Here is a 19,405-nt window from a genome sequence, read left to right on the forward strand (position 1 = left end):
CAAAGGATGGTGTAACGGTTTGGGTGCATAGGGATCGTTTGCTGCCAGGATAGAGCCATTATAGTTTTGGCTCAATAGTCAAGGAAGGAAGGAGGACCACATAGGTCAATAATGATGTAAAGAGTAGCATAGAGACACCTGCAGGTGTAAAAGAGTTCAAGAAGTAGGAACGAGATAATCGGCCGGCAAAGGGACGCTTGTTCGACATGTATGGAAACCAAACCTTTTCCCATAGTAATACTCGCGATCAGCCAGCTACTCTGACAAAACCAGGTGATTTAAAGAGACGGAGAAAGAAACAAAAAAATAGCAGAAAAAGGTAAAAAATACCTCGACCTAGATAGCCCTCGCCATCCTCGCCCTGTTCTCTCTGTACCTCTTCTCCTTACCCACCAACTTCCTCCGCTTCTTCCACGACCGATTAAGGTCACCACGGTGTTCCCAGAACCACTTCTGGAAGTCGCTAGTGCTAGCGGGTTTCTCTCCATCCGCACTAGTCTCAGCAGCCCCCGTTGCCGCGGCGGCATCCACCATATCCTCATCTTCATCTTCTTCATCCTCCTCCTGGATATCCTCATTATCATCCTCCCACGGCTTGAATCTCCGGCTTGGGTGAGCCGTATCAGGCGTGGGTGCAGCGCTTCTAAGGCCGCGTGACTCGAAATCCTTTTCGGTGTAGGGGGTCAGAGGCACCTGGAGAGAGGTGGTGCGTGTGGCGGTAGTAGTAACTTCTTCCTCCTCCTCTTCAATGTCGTCATTATTGCCGCCGAAGAAGCTGAAGCCGGTGGTGGGCTGGGCTTCTGCGGCTTCTCCTCCGTCCTTGGGCTTCTTGTAGAGCGCCTCCAGGGGGTGCACCTCGGTTTTGGTGGCTGGGGTTGCAGGAGGAGGAATCCTGATTGAGAGGTTCTTGCCGGGGCTCGAGGTGACCTTGGAAGAGGAGGCCGCCTTTTCGGTTGGTGGAGGTGTCGATTCCTTCTTGTCTGAAGGAGAAGAAGCGTCCTCGTCGTCGCGACTGTCGCTGGATTCAGCATCGGAGACTGACTCTTCTTTTGTGGGTTCGGGAGCGCTCTTGGTGTCTTTCTCGTCTGCAGACTTCTCCTCAGATTCACTGCCCGATTTGTCCCCATCCTCATCCTCCTTTTTATCTTCCTTCTTCTCCTCCTCGTCGTCTTCCTCCTCGGATTCACTGCTGGACTCGTGATACAACTTGATAATTCTCGTCTCACCTTCATCCTCAGACGACGAGGAAGAATCGTCCTCGGACTGGGGCTCAGCGTCAAGCATGAGCATGCCAGTTGTTGGTTTCCGCGTAGCCTTGACCTCCTCAACGACATTACCATCTTCGTCCACCCAGCATTTCTTCTCCTCATCAAAGTGTGAAGGATCCTTCTTTGAGCCAGAAGTCGCCGCCGCCTTGAGGAACGTCGGGAACTTGGTCGTCTTGGCGAACTCATGAACCACCACCTCGCGCTTGCTGTCCTTCTCCTTCTTCTTCTTCTTGACCATACCCTCCATGCCTTCCGTGTTCGCTACCTTGTTCGGTGGCAGCACCGTCTTGACAAGACACTCGTCATGTTCTGTGTATTTTGACTTGACCCGCTGCTTCTTCTTGTCCTTCTTGTCCTTTTTATCCTTCTTATCCCCCTTCTTGTCGCGCTTGTCCTTTCTCTCCTTCTTGGGCTCGTCGGCAGACGTCCATCCTCGCTTGACCTGTCTGCCCTCCGGTAGCACGACTCCGGTGATCTCTTCGGCGTTGTCGCGCTTGCGCTTCTTGGAGGACTTCTTTTCCCCCAAAGACGAAGAGGAATCGCGCGACTTCTTTGACTTTTTGGAGCTCTTCTCGTCGGCCAGGGCGACTTCCTCGCCCAACGGCGCGGGGTTCTTGTCTGGTTTGGCGGGATCGACCTTCATCTTGGCTCCTCTTAGTACGGCGCCGTTGAACTTTTTGCGGACTTTTTCGGCGTCTTCCTTGGGGAGTTCGACGAAACCGTAGCGCCTCTCGGGAAAAGTTTCAAGGGTATGGAACGAGACGTTGCGAGCCTTGGGAAGCAAGGTCGAGTTGAGGACGACGGGGAGAAGTTCGGCGTCTAGAGGAGAGACGTGTAGCCGGACGTAGGCGTTGCTGCTGCTGCTGCTGTCAGGTGTCGCGGCAGCAACTGGGGTTTGGTTGGGCATTTCTGTTGGTGTGACCGTTTGAAACAGAGCGGTTACCAAAGTGCCATGCGATGGGACGGTCGCTAATTGAACTTTTTGATGATGTTTTGTTAGTGTGTTTTAGCCGCCAAACCGATCGCAGCAAAAGGGAACTGAAAGCTCTTTGCAGCAGCGGGTCGGATTGGAATGCGACAGTGACAGGGGGGGCAGGAGTCTGGACCCAACAACCCACACACAGAGAGCTGCATTCCCGGCAGGCACTGGCGAAGCATGCTGATTGGCCCGATATCAGTGATAGGCCTGGACATGTAATGGCATTTAGGTTGAAAGCGAAACATTCTCACCACGAACATGACTTGTCCATCGTCAGAATACAGTGACAACAATAGTTTCATTGAGCCTCTTATAAGCTTGGATCATGACCACAAGAGCCACTAGAGCATAATGTTAACTTGTTTTTTGCAACTATAGCTCGCTCAAGGTCATCAATGGGACACCGGAAGCAGAACAGAAATTCAACCAGAATCATACATATGTACGGCTTTCATGCATCACGCTCGACAAGACCGACGGGCGCCATGTTTCCTTTGTCCTTGCCGCCGCTCGTGATAGTGTGCGGTTAACGTGCATGTTCTTCTTTCCTGCCAACTAGTCATCAAGGTTGGGTCAGGCTGGTAAAGTGGTGGATATTAAAGATCGAAGATGGTGCTGCTCACCAGCAGGTAACATTCGCCGTCAATGTGACAGAAATTGAATAGCTGGGAATGTGAGAAGAATGTGTCACATACGTGCAAAGACTCCTACAATACCCGGAAACATACCAAAGTTCAAAACAACACACAAAGTTGGTCTTCAAAAATGGGGGGAGTATAGATCCACATTGAAAATGGTAAAAGAGAAGAACGGCTTGAAAGCACGTACCCGTGTCCCGTGTTCCCAAGACGCCGTCCATGATATGCATGATATGCCGTTGAAAACAGATGATTAAACCGAAAATCCAAACCGCCTTTGTCCACAATCACACCCTTTGCACGCCCACGCCCACGCCCACACCCACGCCTGTCCACCCAACTCATTTTCTTTTTTTCCACAAAAGTCTTTGAGTGTTGCGCAGCAAAGCTGAGCTGTCACTACTCACCTAACCACAGACTTGCGTCTTTACTTGCTTCTCTCCCGCTCCCGGACCTCTCCGCCGGAAGCCTTCCACCACACATCACCACCCCACCTCAACAAGCGCTCGCAAGCACCGGTAACCGTTACGGCAGGTCTGACGTCGAGGTAGAAAACGGGCTCGCCAGTGGGCTCAGGAGGAGCAGAGTAGAAGTCGATCACGTAGCGGACCTCCTTCTTCTGGCCGTTTTCGTCGCGGGAAACATACCAGTCATGGCGATCAAAGGGAGGTTCGGTGCTAGATAGTGTGTAAAATCACATCGTTAGCAAAAAAGCTACTTTGCCCAACCTCATCTAGAAAAAAAACCAAGGAAGGACTGTACTTACGCATACTTGGAGTTTATCCTGCCCAAAACCTGCAACAAGGCCGCCTTGGGCGTCATATCCTTCGGCCTGCCCTGGAACCGAATCAGCGTCGGCTGGGGCTCGGGGTCGTTCTCCTGCGCCTCCAACCGGCGCAGCATCATGGGCGCGTTCTCCTCGCCGCGCTTCATAATCTCCCAGCCGCGCATGAGACCCTTGCCGAACCGGCGCTCCCACTCGACAATCTCGTTCCACGCGCCCTCGTTCAGGAAATTGTGTACGGCCACCATGCTCTCCACGGCGGTAATGTCGGTGTCGGTGTAGCCCTTGCGCAGGAGAGCGTTGTACATCTGCTGGGGAGAGGGGTACTCCCAGTTGCCGTCGCCGGTGCCCTTGGGGATGGAGGACGGGTCGCGCTCGGTGGGGAGGGCGATGGCCTGGTTGGGCGCAGGCTCTTGGGAGATGGAGGAGAACATGTAGTTGAGGGGGTTGAGCTTGGAGAAGAAGGAAGGCTCGGAGGCGGCGGTGGGTTGATGGTTTTCTGGCTGGGGCTGCTTGGGCGCAACGGCGGCGGCCGCAGCGGCGAGAGTATCCTTGGCGCCATGGTTGACGGGGCACTTGGAAGGGGGAGCGGCGGCGGGAGTCGGTTCGGGTGCTGGTGTTACGGGCTTGTGGGCGCTCAAGGCGTCCATAGTCTTGTTGTGCATAGGGCAGGAAGGCTACATGGTTGCGACAAAGAGGTTAGATTAGACTCTACTGGCAGTGGGGAGGGCCCCGGTGAGGGCGGGTTTCGAGGACGACGATGACATACAGGAGGAACAGCACCGCTGGCGGCAAGATTCTTATGCGACGGAGGGACGACCGGCGCAGCGGCGGAAGCGTTTCCGTCAGCCCAAAACCAACCCATTGCAACTGATTATAAAGAAATGTCGTTGACGAAGTAAAATGTCCGTAGATGTCGGGCAGAAAAGAGCAATCCGGCTACTGCTTTGAGTGGTTGATGATATATACAAACAATTGGGGTTATGTAGATTCAATATCAAACAGAAGTGGAAAAAGTCTAAGGATAGCGCGAGAACAATGTAAGCTCCGTCGATAACAAGAAGAGGATGGAAGATAAAAAAAATATAGGCGAAGAGAAATTTCGATATGAGCGGATAAAGCCGGACGGGCATGACGCGCTTGGGGCCATCGTTTCTTTGATGGCTGCCCCGCCCGACCAGGATTGACTTGCACGCAAGATCGGTCTGTTTGTTAGCTCAAGACTTCGATGTGGTTTTCACCGTCTACTAATACAGCCATCTATGGCCATAAAAGCTCTGTAAATGAACAGAAACTGTCTTACGAACCCTTCCCTATATCTATGGTCTCCAAAAAACTTCCCAGTCTCCAACGAAGCCGGCTCCTTTGTACTGCTTACATTGGTAATTCATACCTCAATGTCTCCCACTAACAGACCGTCAGGGGAGACATGGATCGCACAGTTCGAACCGGGACTCTAGGCTGAAGAGAGTCCACTAAAAACGATCCTGACACGTCCGGCTGATCCAATGATATCGCCAGAATTACAGAGCTCAAGTCGTTAGTCCAGCAAGAAAAGTCTCCATTTTCAACGTTGCCCGGTTTTTGTTCCAGTCAGTTCCTGTCGTCCGCTGTTTCCATCGAGATCTCAACTTTGGTTGTGTACAGGCGCAACCGCGTTAAGGTACCGACTCAAATCGTTGTTGTTGAGGGACTCAGAAACCCGAAGGAATGAATGTGCAAGCTGTTAGTATGAGTGGTAAGGTGAGGATATCACTACGAAAAAAACCCGACGAAAAGACCATCACAAACCCATCCCGTCAAACATCCATTTCTGGCAAAACTCCGTCTAGATGCATCCCTTTCTCAATCTCCATTACGCCAGTCTCCTCGGCCCAAGTAGGTATGAACACCATGATTAGATTATCACAAATCCCCATGTCCTCCATCACACATTTGGTGAAAGCAAATCATACTTGACACACCGTTCAACCTGTGAGAAACAAAGAATGTTAGCAAATCGATCTCAACCTCGTTATCGGGGTCAGGTATACTTACATCCTCGATACTAGCCTGCATAAACCTTCTGGCCTCCAACCCCAGCCAAACAGCCATCATATGCACATCCCCCTCCATCAACATATCCTTGCCGCCCTGCGCACCGAGTTGTCTCAAGATAGGAAGCGAGCTGCTCAGCAGATCCACATCAGGATCCAAAGCACGCCCGATACCCTCCAGCAGCAAGATGCTAATGACCACATTGACGAAATCGCCTTCGAGCCTGACGTGATGCTGGCGCACCATATTCAGCACCTTCTCCAAGATATCGCCAATCTTGATATTCCCTAGCGCCAGCGTCTTGTTTTTGACGTCCCGCACGAGATGCTCCATCTTGAGCGCAAACACCTCTTTATCGAGCACCGCATCCGGCTGCCGGCACCGCTCGCACATGAGGTGGCCCGCTTTGTACCCGTCGAACTCGGCCACGGCACGGAACAAGTCGAGGAAGTTGCGGCGGTTGGTAGCGTTGAGTTCCGTGACCAGACCGGTATCAATGAAAATCAGCTGCGGGCGGTACCCTTCCTCATCAATCTTCTCCAGCTCGGCGACCCACAGCTCCTTGTTGTTTCTGTACGGCCGCAGGCGCGAGAGGACATGCTCCGTGACATCATTTTTACCCGTCGGGTGCGCGTCACTAGGCTTGTCCCAGTGCAGGCTGAGGGGGGGCTTCTCAGATTCGTAGAAGCGCACCATGATATTGCCGGGGTGCAGGTCGGCGTGCACAAAGTTGTCGAGGAGGAGCATGCGTAAGAAAGCGTCGAGACCTTCGCTAGCAATGTCGTGCTGGAAGACGCCGCCGCCATTGGCCATGAAGTCCGCTAGTGGGACGCCGTGGGCGAACTCCTCGACGAGAATGTTGCGAGTGCTGAACTCGGTGTAGGGGTAGGGGAACCAGGCGGTTGTTCGGTCTTTGAAGTTCTTGCGGAACCTGGAGAGATTGGCGGCTTCGATCCGCAGGTCGAGTTGTAGCTTCATCATGTCACCGAATTGATCGACCTCGTCGGGGAGGGAGAGCCACTCCAAGGTAGGAATCGCATTGATCATGGAAGCAAAGAATCGCATGATCCGGAGATCGCGCCGTACAGTCCGCTCGACACCAGGGTGCAGCACTTTGATGGCCACGTGGGACGATGGGACCCGTTTTGGCGTAGCCTTCAGAACGGTCCCAACGTTCTTGACAAACCGATGAGTCGAGCTGGAAAGGTCAGCATCAGCAGGCATGGTGAGGTCTGGTTTTAGCTTGGCCCTGTAGACCTGCGCGATGGCACCAACACCCAAAGGCTTCTCGTCGAATTCCTCAAAGATCTCGTCGAAGTGGCGACCATTAAATGCCGCCTCCACGATACGTTTTGTAGCATGGAGGGAATGAGCCGGGGCGTCGTCGTGCAGCTTTGACATGATGTTGCACATCTCGTCGGGGAATATGTCTGATCGCGAGGCGGCCCATTGTCCAAGCTTGATGAAGGCAGGACCAGCCCACTCCATAGCCTGCACCAAGAACCCATACCACCACAGTGTTCCTGATCGTTCATCGTCACGATCCGGCTGGCGCTCTCCGAACCAGATCACTGGTACCGTGATGATCACCGGCGCGAAAATGGCGACCAGTTTCAGGAACCGTATGCCTGTGCATAGAGGTTCCCAGATGTAGAAGTCCAAAAACAGGACGATCTTCTTGCCAATTCTCTTGAGCCCCGTGACGTCCTCCCCGACCTTCTTCTCAATCTCCTCCCGCGACACTTGAAGCATCCGCTGTTCCATCGTCAGTTCCGTGCCGCTATTATCCTCCTCCGAGAGCGAGACGAAAGCGGCGGTCGCTAGTACGCCATTGGCGGTTTTTGCCAATAACATTACCCTTGGTCTAGAATACCGACCATATCCTGCTCCTTCTTTCCCTGCTCCTCCTCCTCCTCCTCCTGTCTTTTGCCATGTCTGTGATAGTCGTGGTCGCGGGGCACGTGGTATTGACCGGGTTGCAGTAGAAAAACAAGAAGAAGGGCGTATCGGTTGTTTCGACGATGTCCGTAAAAGGTGGTGTGAAAGAAGGCCGGAACACCGCCTTGTTGCGGTCGAGAGTGACGGTGGCGGTTGCGCGCGACAAGAGAGCCGGCCAACGGCGACGGCTGCCAGCCGCATGGCGGGCATGTGATCAGGCGAGAGGGGGTCACTCCGTCGGCGCCGGGCCGCTGTCTAGACGAAGAACGGTCGGTTTGCGTGTGGAAAAAAAAGGTTTGTCGGTATCGCTTCAATGGCAATCCCAATGTCCGGGGAATGCGCAGGTCCTTGCGGGCGTTGTTGATATTGTTGTTGTTGTAGGTGACATGATTCAGATCTGGCGGAAATCGACGGGAAGTTGTTGCTTGGTCGATGTGCCCTGTCGGACTGTGGCCCGGATTGACAGAAAGATCGCCTGTGACGTAGCAGACAGGCTTTCCCGGCAACGCGCGCCCGCCAGAGGGGCATGCCAGCGTTTCCGGGCGTTGATTGGACGGATCTACAGTAGCCGATCTACTGTACTATAAAGAAGGGCACCCGACAGACGGGAAACCATCCCCGCCGTCCCATCATCTTTTTCACGATGCCCCTGACCCGGTGCAGATTCCAAGTGAAGTCAACAAACCCGACACTTTCTTCATTTCTATTACTGATCCGCAGGTTTTGGTTTTTGTATAAATTTTTCTCTTTTGTTTTTGGAGACGCTGAAGGTTCATTGTCTTACGCAATCATGGGTAAATTAGGATTATCCTGGCGGTCTATGACCGAGCATTATGTCTCCTCCAAATTTGATCTCCCTCAACCCTCGCTGCCATTACATCCTCGGTTCATCGCTTCATGAACCCTCTCCCTGACTCAACCCATTGCACCCTCAGTTGCGCGCCCCACATCACCTTTTAGCAGGCACTTGGATGACCACCGCATTAAAATTGACCTAGGCACAACCGTTAGCATGGAGTTGGGCTACTGAAGTTGCCGTTGAAACTCACCTTGTCCTCACAGTTGCAATGGATATCCGGTCCTTCTGTGACTTGACCGTTCAACTGCAGTCTCACGGGGCCAAGGGTAGTCTCATCGAACGGAATCTCAAAGTACGAAGATCCCCGTGCCGTTTGGAACTCCCTCGGTTGCCCATCTCCGAGCGTCACAGTCACCGTGTTCTCCTCCTTGGTAATGGCAACGACGGAGATGACGTCCTTCGCACCATGTGCTGCCAAGGCGTCGCCCCCTTGCCCCCATACGGTTTCTGGCGGCGTCGTGTTAGCAATATCTCTAAGAAGTCGGCCAAAGAACAACTTACCACCATGGTGACCTGCACTGGCCGGTGTCCTGCGGTACCATGCAATTGCCACGTCTTCCAGATGCTCTCGTGGCTTAGCCTTGGTCTTTCCTGCCTTGTAAGCCTGGATGAAATGAGGCAGAATGGCACGGTAGGCGTCGTGTGAGTGGCCCTTGACGTAAGCGTCTGCTCCTGGCACAACCTGGTCATCTCGATGGGGGTCGTAGATGTAGCTGGATTCACCATAGTCGTTCCCTGCAAGGTTGTTAGCTCTCTGTCTTTGGCACCAGCCCAAGACTAGCACCGGCCAAGGAGGGGAACGAACAAGTGATGATCTCGACAAAGTCCGGCTGAACCTCTAGAATCTGTTGCCAACGGTCATACCAGAGAGATTCGCTAGAACAGTACCAGTTCTTGTTCCACTGTGGGAGGTCTATACTCAAGGTTAGCACAATTCTCAGCTTGCACTGGCAGGCTCAAACTCACTCGTATAAAAGTAAGGACTGACACCCATCATATACTTGTGCTTGTTGTTTGGTGTCCCAAAGATACCTGGCTGTTCGATTTGAAGGGCTTGCAAGTACAGATGATCTTCATCCGGGCCCATCTTGTGATTGCATCCCTTTGGCCATGCGTCCCAAGAAACTATAGACAGTTAGCCCACTCCAAAAATCCAAAGTATGACACCGCAGCGGAACTTACAGGCACCATCGATGATGTCGAGTTTCTGGGCAACCCCATGAGGTCCAAGACTGGCCCAGTCCGGAACGAGGAAGATACCGCCCGTCGCTTGACGGACTAAGGGCCAGTTTTCCGCCCATTGAGGGCCCTCGAACGTCGATACAAACGGTCTCCCATCAACTACACATTGCGCGGGCGAATACTTGAACCGGTTGATTAAGTCTACCACCTGCTGAACTGTCCACTCAAACGCAAAGCTAGTAAATCTGGTTAGCCACAACTGATCTTGCCAGAGAACTTGACGAAGGAACACACAAAAGACACTTACTCGAAAGAGATGAAAAGGACAAAGCCTCCAGCCCGTTCAGCGGCTTGGTAAGCCAAAGTCAACTGCTCATCAAGCCAGTGATCCTGAGAACCCGTGTTTAGTGCGAATCCGTCGATGCCGCATTCTTTGGCAGCTCTGATTTCATCCTCCCAGTCCCTAGCGGTATGATTCAAGGTGAGTCCTAGCTGCAAAGTAAATTAGCTGCGCGACCCTTTCGTGAAAGAAAACTTAAAGCCTATTACCATGTAGTGAGCAAACACCATCTTGTCGCATCTCACCCTCCTCTCTGGCTCATCGGAAATGCCGAGTTCGGCACCAAGTTCGGCGATGGCATCGCGGGTAGAGTCTAGAGGTAAATTACGATTAGTATTTTTGTCGGTTTGGATCTAATAATGAAGGAATTGCCAACTTCATCATGGGTACAACCGGAATGTCATGATGACCGATTGTTTCCGGGGCAACCGGTGATCCCAGAGTGATTGGTGGTTTGGATGTCCCCCATCAATAAAGACGACTGTAACTGACCGATGAAGTCCCTCCAAGTTTTCCTGTAATATGGTACCATTGTTACGGGTCAGGCTAATCCAGAAATATGTAGGTATCACCACTTGTTCACTTGGCTCCAGAATGGTTTCCTTTCTGACCTTTTAAATGTTTTGGTTGGAAAGGGGGTAGCAAGGAAGTGCGATAACAGAATAGGGGCCTTAAGACGTGCCAAGCCGTTAGTGTATGGCCCAAGCGGCCAAGCCTCATGAACCAAGATGTGTGAGGCTCTTGGGAGATGAGCAACATGATCTCGGTCGGCAACATCGGATGCGAATTCGCAAGACCACCTACTTGGATGTTGTGTAAGAATTTCGAACGGATGTCCTGGAGGGAATATAAAAAATACTATAAGCGCACTGATAGGAAAAAGATCCAATGTATTAACCACAGTTCTTAGCCGTGATACATACTTCGAAGCTTCGAAGCTCTGAATTTGTGATACAAAGTCGCATTGCCCAACAATGCCGTACATTGGAATGAAGATTGGCTGAACCCAACAAACAGTCAACAATTAAACAATCATCCTGACAAGCAGCGGGTGTCTTCATCTGCCTCAAATCATCCAAGTCCTATTCTGGTGACAGATCGTGTTCTTGGAAATCACCTGCTGGCTGATATTGGAGAACCCATGTTGGAGCATGGACCGTCGTGCCCTTCACTTGACTCTGACTCGATGTTGAGAACGTGAAAGTCGCCCAAAGAGGTTGCAGTTGGAGAAACTCAGCTGAGGCCCACTCAATGTCCAGACCACCCGCAGGGCAAGGCAGGACTGAGCACAGACCTCCACCCTAAAATGCACAGGCGAGGGGCACCTGGTCTTGGCCGTTAAGGTTCCCCAAGCATATCCGGATAGGGCAGACTAGGCCACGATTAGGGCGGAGGGTAGATTTTCCGGCAACCCAAGCGAATTTCGGCTCCGCACACAGTCAATTTTGGTGAAATTTCGCATCTTCCGCAACTTCACACACAACCCACCCACGTCGACCCATCAACTCGATCAGTCGCGACAATGGATTCCTCTAAGGCCCCCGTCAAGCTCGTCAAGGTCACCCGCGTCCTCGGCCGTACCGGTATGCGAAATCCCCGCCGAAATGCTGTCAAAGTCGATTTTTCCCCACGAGGAAAGGCGATGTGACGGGCAAAACTCTCGCGATGACAACGACACGGAAATGCTGACCATGGTGGAATTCTGCAGGCTCTCGCGGTGGTGTTACCCAGGTCCGCGTCGAGTTCATGGACGACCAGACCCGCTCCATCATCCGTAACGTCAAGGGCCCTGGTAAATAATAGCCCATTCCGAGAATACACACACAAACACAAACAGACAGCGAGAGCAGCAAAAACTAACAACTTGCCCAACAGTCCGTGAGGACGACATCCTTGTCCTTCTCGAGTCCGAGCGTGAGGCCCGCCGTCTCCGTTAAGAAGTTCGATGTGACGAAAAAGGGAGGAATGAGAATTACAGCGCGACCTCGGTTTTGGCCTGTCTGGACGAGGAACGATTACATCATGACTTGCGGCCAGGGAATTACGGAACATTCTGGGTTGGGAGTTCGGTAGAACGGCATTGCCATGATTATTTCCTCCCCAAAAATCTGCTCGGCGCAGACGTTGCATTGATTCTGGACCGCTCCATTTCGCTGCAATCGTGTTCTTTCTCGTGAAGGAAAATGGGTGATGCACTTGGGATATTCTCTTGGGGGCTCAGGAGGACGGAGGTTTTCAGCACAACACAAAGTCAGGCGGGCATGGACTTGAGGATCTCTACAGGCAGCTCCCTCTCGAATTTTCGAGGCCTCTGAGGTCCTGCTCCAGCGCCAACAGTGGCAGTCGAGATCCGACTCCGATCAGCAATAACGCCTATTCACGCGCCCGTTAGTCAAGCAATGCCATGCCCTCAGGCAACGTCAGCTCCAATCCGTCCGCCATGCCCTGCAACCGAAGTCCAATCTCCCCATCCGATTGTGTCCCAAGACGGTCATTGCCTTGCATGAAGATGGGAGGCTTCAGGGTACAACGACAAAGGACCCCTTGATATTGCATCATGACAAATGTGGTAGGGTCGTAGAGCTTTGTAGTAGCCAACTGGGACTGCTTGATCCTTGTGCTAGTCGTCGTGAAGCAATGATATTGGGCGCTAAATCTCGTTTTCGAAGCCTTTCGCTAACCGCCAAACAGGTATCCCAAACGCATCCATGATGTTACTACACCGAACAATCGAAGACATGCAGTCTAGAAGAGAGTTCATGAACCCCGCACACATCTCGTGTTTGCCGTGATGACCCCTCTCAACTGGTGATATTTCTTGGGATCATCAGGCATTTGGGCATTAAGCGAGGATGAGGCGACGGGGATAAAGGAGCCAGCCTTTGTTCTGTTTGGACACATACTCCACAGAGGAACTGAATTCCTGAATTAAAGGGGTTTAGGTCCTCCCCTGTCACTTACCATTCTGGTCTTCGGTACCTGAAACCGCCGCTTCGAGGTTTCGACCGCAAATCCACCGTCTTGGCAGCATGAACACACACGCCTTTCTCGGAAATTCCTGTCGTTTAGCCATTGAATGTAACCCAATTTGACCAGCCTACCTTCTCGCTACGCAACCAGCTTGCCATCAACGGCCATGGAAATACGGCCTCCAGTCTTGTTCCGCCAATCGAGTCTTTCTTATGACTGTCGATATGACTGGGAACAACGGTTTTCATTCCGAGAACCGAGATCGCGGGAGAGGCATGGCACGGCATACGAGTACCAGCTCTTGTCCCCGCCTAGTCCATCAGACCTATATAAGATGACACCAGCATTTCCGATGTGCTCTTGTGCTGCCTTCTACTCACGGCAACCTTGAACGTGCCAGCTCTATCGTCTCTGTTACTGCAGTTAACAGGAGAGCAACATGGGGTTCCTCACTCTCTTTCATGTGGCCTTTTTGGCTGTTTCCCTCTTCGTCTCGGGGACACTTGCTGCCTTTGGGTACACCACCTCCGGCAACAACTTTATCATTGATGCCGGCTCCGCGAACCCTTTGATTTTCTCCGTGAGCAAGTCCAGCTGCGACATCAACTCGATCAAGTACCGAGGCACCGAACTCCAGTATAGCAAGCAGGGCACCCACATCGGATCCGGCCTCGGCAAGGCCACCGTCTCTGTCAGCCAGATCAATGGGTCGACGTCCAAGTTCATCAAAGTGACCTGCGTCACTTCGACCCTGACCCAGTACATGATCGTCAAGGAGGCCGACAGCACCATCTACATGGCCACATACATCACGGCCGAGCCCGCGATCGGCGAGCTTCGCTTCATTGCCCGCCTGTTGTCCGACAAGCTCCCGTACGAGTACCCCTATGGCGAGGTTTCCACCACCAAAGGATCTTCCTCCACCGTCGAGGGCTCCGATGTATTCGTCGTCGACGGCCAGACCCGCTCCAAGTTCTACTCCTCTACTCGCTTTATCGACGAGGATTCACACTGCGTCTACGGCGGCTCCGACCTCATGCACGTCTGCATCATCACGCCCCAGCAGGAATCCTCCTCGGGCGGCCCTTTCTTCCGCGACATCGACTCCAACAACGCCGGCGACAGCACCAACCTGTACAACTACATGAACAGCGGGCACGTCCAGACCGAAGACCGCCGCATGGGCCTGCACGGTCCGTACCTGATGACCTTTTCGCGCTCGGGCATCCCGAAGCTCAAGACCGTCGACGTCTCCTGGTTCGGCGAGCTCGGCGTGACCGGCTACGTGCCCGACTCGCAGCGCGGCACCGTCATCGGGCGCGCCACCGGTATCCCCTCCGGCTTCGAGGGCGTCGTGCACTGGTACAACGCTGCGGCGCAGTACTGGGTCAGGACAGCCTCCAACGGAGATTTCACCTCGCCCAAGATGAAGCCGGGCACCTACACCATGGTGCTCTACCAGACCGAGTTCAAGGTAGCCACCTCGACCGTGACCGTCTCCGCGGGTCAGACCACCGTCGCCAGCATCGCCAGCACCTTCAACACCAGCCATACGACGCTGTTCAAGATCGGCGAGTACGACGGCCAGCCCACAGGGTTCCGCAACGCCGACAAGTTCTTGCGCATGCACCCCTCCGACAGCCGCATGTCGAGCTGGGGCCCGCTGACGTACACCGTCGGTAGCTCTTCGCTGAGCGACTTCCCCATGGCTGTGTTCAAGAGCGTTAATAACCCAGTTACGATCAAGTTCAACTTGGGCAGCGCGCCGAGCCAGGCGACCACGCTAAGGATCGCCACTACTCTGGCTTTTGCTGGTGCGCGCCCGCAGGTGGTGGTGAATGGGTGGTCGGCGTCCGCTCCCGCCGCTCCTGTCAAGATTGATAGCCGTGGTGTCACCAGAGGCGCGTATAGGGGGTATGGAGAGGTCTACGATGTGGCGGTGCCGGCGGGTAAGCTGGTCAGTGGGACGAATACGATCACCATCAGTGCGCTGTCGGGGAGCAGTGGGGCTACGTTTTTGAGTCCTAACTTTGTGAGTATTCCCTTTCGGGCTTTCTTGATTGTGAAACGGGCGTTTGCTAATGTTGGATCCAGATCTTCGATGCCGTTGAGCTCTTTTACTAGAGCTGTGGCGGAGTGGCAGCAGCCTTTTGTCTTCTTACTACGAGTCGATTCTGCATCCTTTCACTGTAGTCTCTTTTTTTGGCATAAAATATAGCCTCCCATGTACACAAGGCTTTACTCATTCATACATACACTTGCGACTCCTGGTTCCCAGCTTATCCAAAATCATAATCGAATGACATGCGTAACAAATTACGGAGAAACAAGACCTACCTTGCCATGCCCCTTCCATCACCAAGCAACGGCCTACCCAGTATTTCATTCTCCTCATCCTCCCCGTTCCCATCTTCCCTGTCATCAGCCAAAAGCAAAGACGTAGTTGACAGAGTTCCACCCTCATACCCGCCAAACAGCACCTCCATATCCTCCAGCGGACGTCCCTTGGTTTCAGGATAGAGCAAGAAGATAATCGGTACGCAAGCCAAATTCACCGCCATGAAGAAGAAGTAAATCTTCGAGCCAAGCTCTGCAATCCCGATAGGCCACAGTTGGGAAACAATAATTGACCCGACCGCGCCACCAGAAGCAGCGAAGCTCAACCCACGCGCGCGAGCGGCAGTGGGGAAGATCTCAGACCCGTAGACCCAAGCCGCCGGGCCGAAACCCATGCTGTAGCCAAGCGAGTAGATGAAGATGAAGACGACGCAGGTGTAGTCTGAGGCGCGGTTGGTGTTGTTGGGGTAAGCGAGGGGGAGGGCGCCGTTGATCTGCCCGGGATTTTGCAGTCAGCAGTCAGCACTTTACTTTCACATTCCTTTGTCCCAGTCCAAGTCCTAGTTAGGTCCAACAGGCAAATGGAAACGTGTAACTCACCAACAATGCAAAAGCCATAATCCCCGCCCCAACAGCCAGTGTCACCCTCCTCCCCACCTTATCAATAACAAACATCTCCAACACCGTACACCCAATCTTCAGGGTGCTCTCGATCCCGCCCGCCAGCAGCGACACGCGCGGGCTCAGTCCCAGCACCCTAAACAGTTCCGGCAGATAATACTTCATGGCCGTAGCGCCGCACATCTGCGCCATGAAATGGAGCAGTGCAGCTCGCCACAGGCGCGAGAACAAGCTGGGGTTGGTGAAAAGGGAGGTCCATTTCTTTAGGCCAGTGGCCTGGTAGGCGGACACATTGCGCTTGATGTCTGTCAGTTCGCTCTGGATTTGCGAAGGGGTGAAGGATCCTTCGCGGTAGAACTGCAGGGCTTTGAGGGCTTCGTCAGGGCGGCCGTGCTCGACGAGCCACCGCGGAGACTCGTACAGGAAGGGGAGGCCGACGAAGAAGAAGAGGGCGGGGATGAAGGAGAGGGAGACGGACAGGCGCCATCCGCTGAGGTAGCCGTGTGAGTCGTTCCAGAAGGTTATGGCGTAGCCGACCCTGAGGGATGTCAGAGTGACTCGAGGTTGTTGTGATGGATACCACTTACCAGAAGCCAGAGGCAAGTCCAGCGACAAACCCGACATGGTTCAAAACAACAAGTCTGCCTCGCTGTTGGGCCGGGGCAATTTCACTATGCAATAAACCATGGGTCAGCCCTATGGACATGAAGATCATCTCGCTTGTGATGAATTTCAAACAAGACAATCCCTGTCACATACCTTTGATACAATGGCACACTCGTCGAGACAATACCGGTGCCCAAGCCAGAAACAACCCGTCCAGATATCACCATACTAAGAGCCACCGACCCAGACGCAGCAGCCTGAAGTGCCTGGCCTACGCATAACACGGACATGCCCACCATGGCAGCATAGCGACGGCCGAGCAGATCCGTCGCGGGACGGGAGAAGAAGACGTAACTCAGCCATGTGCCAAGGTAGTAGATGGCTGTGATGAGGCCGCGCCTATACGGACCATAGTCAGGGATGGTCTCGCGGAAGCCTGGATGGGCGAGGACCGAGGCGAGAACGCCAACGTTGTATCTGTGCAGTGTCAGGAAGTGTAACTCCGGAGCCAGTTCTCCGATCACCAAATCGATGCATTTCACTTGATACAGCGACTTGATCTCTGTGATATCGCGACAAGGTACAGCCGACGACCGATGAGAGCTGGAACTCGAAAAGTCTTACCCCCAGACAAATGAGCCAAGAGCAAGCAACAGACTAAAGAAATGCAAGCGCGTCGAGGCTTTGGAGAAGCCCAGGCCCAGGTCCTTGATTCCGTTCATGATCGACAATGAATACCTATCCTCCGAATGCACTCTCTTTTTTTTGTGTCTCGCAAAGTGGTTTGAAAAACAGGGCAAAGACCCGATTCGATGGTTGGCGGCACTGGTACCTTTCCTATCTCCGTGTAAACCAACACACAGCGGCAAATCGAACCTGAAACAATCGGAATGGTAGTTCCGTGATGAGATTGTTGAATGATGATAGAAAAAAGGCCTGCCAACTTCCTTCTTGATTTCCAAGAGTGGCCGGACAGCTTTTGCTCATACGAGACTTGTCCATAGGATTCGTGGGGTTTCAATATGAGCACTGGACGGGGAATGGGGGCACCACTTGGTGACACTGTCGAGACTGCGCACTGCCATGAGCTTTTCCCCCGGATTTGCGCCCCTAGTTGCGTCACCTGAATCAAATGAATGCAACTCATCCCCGCGCACCGTGTGTGCCGCCACAGCGACGGGATTGGTACGCAGTTGAGCTGACGAAGGGGCTGATTCGAACCGATTGGGACGACGTCTGTAAAAATCCATCGGAACGAAAGGTGCGGGGGTTTTGACTGACACATCTCAACAAGCAGTTGGGACTTGGAAGTTGTAATGGGACACGCATTGGAACGACGCGCGGAACCCCGTTCCGGACAGCTCCCCGCATTTTTGGTGTTTGCAAGAGTTCCAGCCAGGCCTTGGTTGATTGATGAGTGGCTGGTTTCAGGTTTCATTCCCGAATCGAAAAGTGATGTTTGCACCTCTTCATAGGAGAACTCACGATGTTTTTCTGTCCCGCTTTGTGAACTTGATACGTGACGGCGGCAATGACAACGTCCAGTCAGCATCAACCCAGCATGCATCACAGCCAACGAACTTTTCCAAAAAGAAAGGGGAAAAATAAAGAATTTTCATGCAAACCCCTCAAGAACTATCACCAACATTGGAGTGAGGGGGGCGCTTATAATTGATGCTTTCCATTTGCTCACGGCATCCACTTGGCAGCTTCGCAAGCTCACGCCATTTGCAGTCTGGAAAAGATACTTGAACCAATGGTTTACCTGGCTCGCTCCATATGTATCGTGTATTTCACGATGCTGTGACGGACAGACGTCGGTTCGGTACCTGCATCCGTCAACAAGGTTTTGTGGGACATGTCTGGGACGGGAAGTTTTTGCGAGTTCGCGGTCTCGGAAGATTGCATTCCAAGGAAAAATGCCAAGTCCAGAATGTTTTAGTTCCTTTGGGGGGGGCAGCGATCAAGAGGCGTGATGGCAAGCCGGGCACGGCGAGTAAGTACCTGAGTCAAACACTGCTGCAGGTACACATGTTGGTTGATGGCTTGCGGATGGCGTCACCAATGAAGGAAAGTGGACTGAAGCAGGATACATTGTTGGATACGGCAGGAGGCAGGAGGTAGGAGGTCAGGAACAAACGCTCCAACACTCCTTCCTCTTTGTGTTGTGAGGTTTCAAGTCATTCCTTCCCCCATTTTCAGGTAGAATAGGAAGGGACGGCCCAGATAGAAATAACAAAACTCATCATGAGCCTCGCCCCCCTCCTTTGATAAGCTCTCTGAGTTCTGCCATTAGATTCTCAAAGTTGCTAGACAACTCGCTGGACGATTTGCTTTTTCCAAGATGCCACACTCACGCTCATTGCCAGAACAATCATGCCTGCTCTCCAATATAGACTTCAGTCATGAAGATGGAGATAAATCCCGGCTTGGTCTACCATACAGTACATCACCTACCTACCCCATTCACATATTCTCTTCCTTTTCCGCCCCCAGTCACTAACTACCCCATAGTACACCCTTCCCAACATGATGTCCACGACCATCACGACCCCAAGTCGGCTCTACCTCTATTACCAACCCCCAAGGAAACTGAATCCATCTCCTGGACCGACCTCCCCAACAAAAGCCAGCTCCTAATCCTCTCCCTCTGCCGCTTCTCCGATTCTCTACCCAACCTCTTCCTCCTCCCTTACCTCTTTCACCTCGTCCCCTCCGCCGTCTCCCCAACCAGGACTCCCAGCTTAGCCGCGGGAAACGATGACATAGTAACTTACTACACTGCCATCCCCACCACGGCCCTAGTGTCGACTTACTCCGGCATCCTAGTGGCTTGTTTTCCGTTG

At 53.0% G+C, this 19,405-nt stretch overlaps 7 protein-coding genes across 7 annotated transcripts; 2 read left to right on the plus strand and 5 right to left on the minus strand.

Moving 5' to 3' along the window:
• Nucleotides 1–336: 336 nt before the first annotated feature.
• NEUTE1DRAFT_50188 (uncharacterized protein) lies at nucleotides 337–2,175 on the minus strand (the record flags this gene model as incomplete). Its single annotated transcript, XM_009855605.1, has 2 exons — nucleotides 337–1,076; nucleotides 1,227–2,175. 2 exons carry the CDS (start codon nucleotides 2,173–2,175, stop codon nucleotides 337–339), a joined length of 1,689 nt encoding a protein of 562 aa, XP_009853907.1.
• An 830-nt stretch (nucleotides 2,176–3,005) lies between these two features.
• Nucleotides 3,006–4,639, minus strand: NEUTE1DRAFT_131836 (uncharacterized protein; the record flags this gene model as incomplete). Its single annotated transcript, XM_009855922.1, has 3 exons — nucleotides 3,006–3,562; nucleotides 3,652–4,346; nucleotides 4,439–4,639. 3 exons carry the CDS (start codon nucleotides 4,532–4,534, stop codon nucleotides 3,313–3,315), a joined length of 1,041 nt encoding a protein of 346 aa, XP_009854224.1.
• Nucleotides 4,640–5,385: 746 nt separating this feature from the next.
• On the minus strand, nucleotides 5,386–9,010 carry NEUTE1DRAFT_124544 (uncharacterized protein; the record flags this gene model as incomplete). The annotated part of the gene is made up of 3 exons (XM_009855923.1): nucleotides 5,386–5,641; nucleotides 5,707–7,461; nucleotides 9,005–9,010. The coding sequence occupies 3 exons, from the start codon at nucleotides 9,008–9,010 to the stop codon at nucleotides 5,597–5,599; spliced, it is 1,806 nt and encodes a 601-aa protein (XP_009854225.1).
• On the minus strand, nucleotides 9,003–10,156 carry NEUTE1DRAFT_23446 (uncharacterized protein; the record flags this gene model as incomplete). Its single annotated transcript, XM_009855491.1, has 5 exons — nucleotides 9,003–9,238; nucleotides 9,309–9,416; nucleotides 9,470–9,628; nucleotides 9,686–9,930; nucleotides 9,993–10,156. Coding segments are annotated over 5 exons (912 nt in total), but the record flags the coding sequence as incomplete, so codon positions are not given.
• A 1,293-nt stretch (nucleotides 10,157–11,449) lies between these two features.
• NEUTE1DRAFT_118111 (uncharacterized protein) lies at nucleotides 11,450–12,455 on the plus strand (the record flags this gene model as incomplete). The annotated part of the gene is made up of 3 exons (XM_009855924.1): nucleotides 11,450–11,608; nucleotides 11,734–11,817; nucleotides 11,901–12,455. The coding sequence occupies 3 exons, from the start codon at nucleotides 11,548–11,550 to the stop codon at nucleotides 11,960–11,962; spliced, it is 207 nt and encodes a 68-aa protein (XP_009854226.1).
• A 933-nt stretch (nucleotides 12,456–13,388) lies between these two features.
• Nucleotides 13,389–15,415, plus strand: NEUTE1DRAFT_118112 (uncharacterized protein; the record flags this gene model as incomplete). The annotated part of the gene is made up of 2 exons (XM_009855925.1): nucleotides 13,389–15,027; nucleotides 15,090–15,415. 2 exons carry the CDS (start codon nucleotides 13,435–13,437, stop codon nucleotides 15,117–15,119), a joined length of 1,623 nt encoding a protein of 540 aa, XP_009854227.1.
• NEUTE1DRAFT_103712 (uncharacterized protein) lies at nucleotides 15,329–17,281 on the minus strand (the record flags this gene model as incomplete). The annotated part of the gene is made up of 5 exons (XM_009855926.1): nucleotides 15,329–15,826; nucleotides 15,933–16,491; nucleotides 16,541–16,624; nucleotides 16,713–17,036; nucleotides 17,184–17,281. 5 exons carry the CDS (start codon nucleotides 17,279–17,281, stop codon nucleotides 15,329–15,331), a joined length of 1,563 nt encoding a protein of 520 aa, XP_009854228.1.
• Nucleotides 17,282–19,405: the final 2,124 nt, after the last annotated feature.

The sequence above is a fragment of the Neurospora tetrasperma genome (genome assembly GCF_000213175.1).
Source record: "Neurospora tetrasperma FGSC 2508 unplaced genomic scaffold NEUTE1scaffold_6, whole genome shotgun sequence".
Taxonomy (NCBI): domain Eukaryota; kingdom Fungi; phylum Ascomycota; class Sordariomycetes; order Sordariales; family Sordariaceae; genus Neurospora; species Neurospora tetrasperma.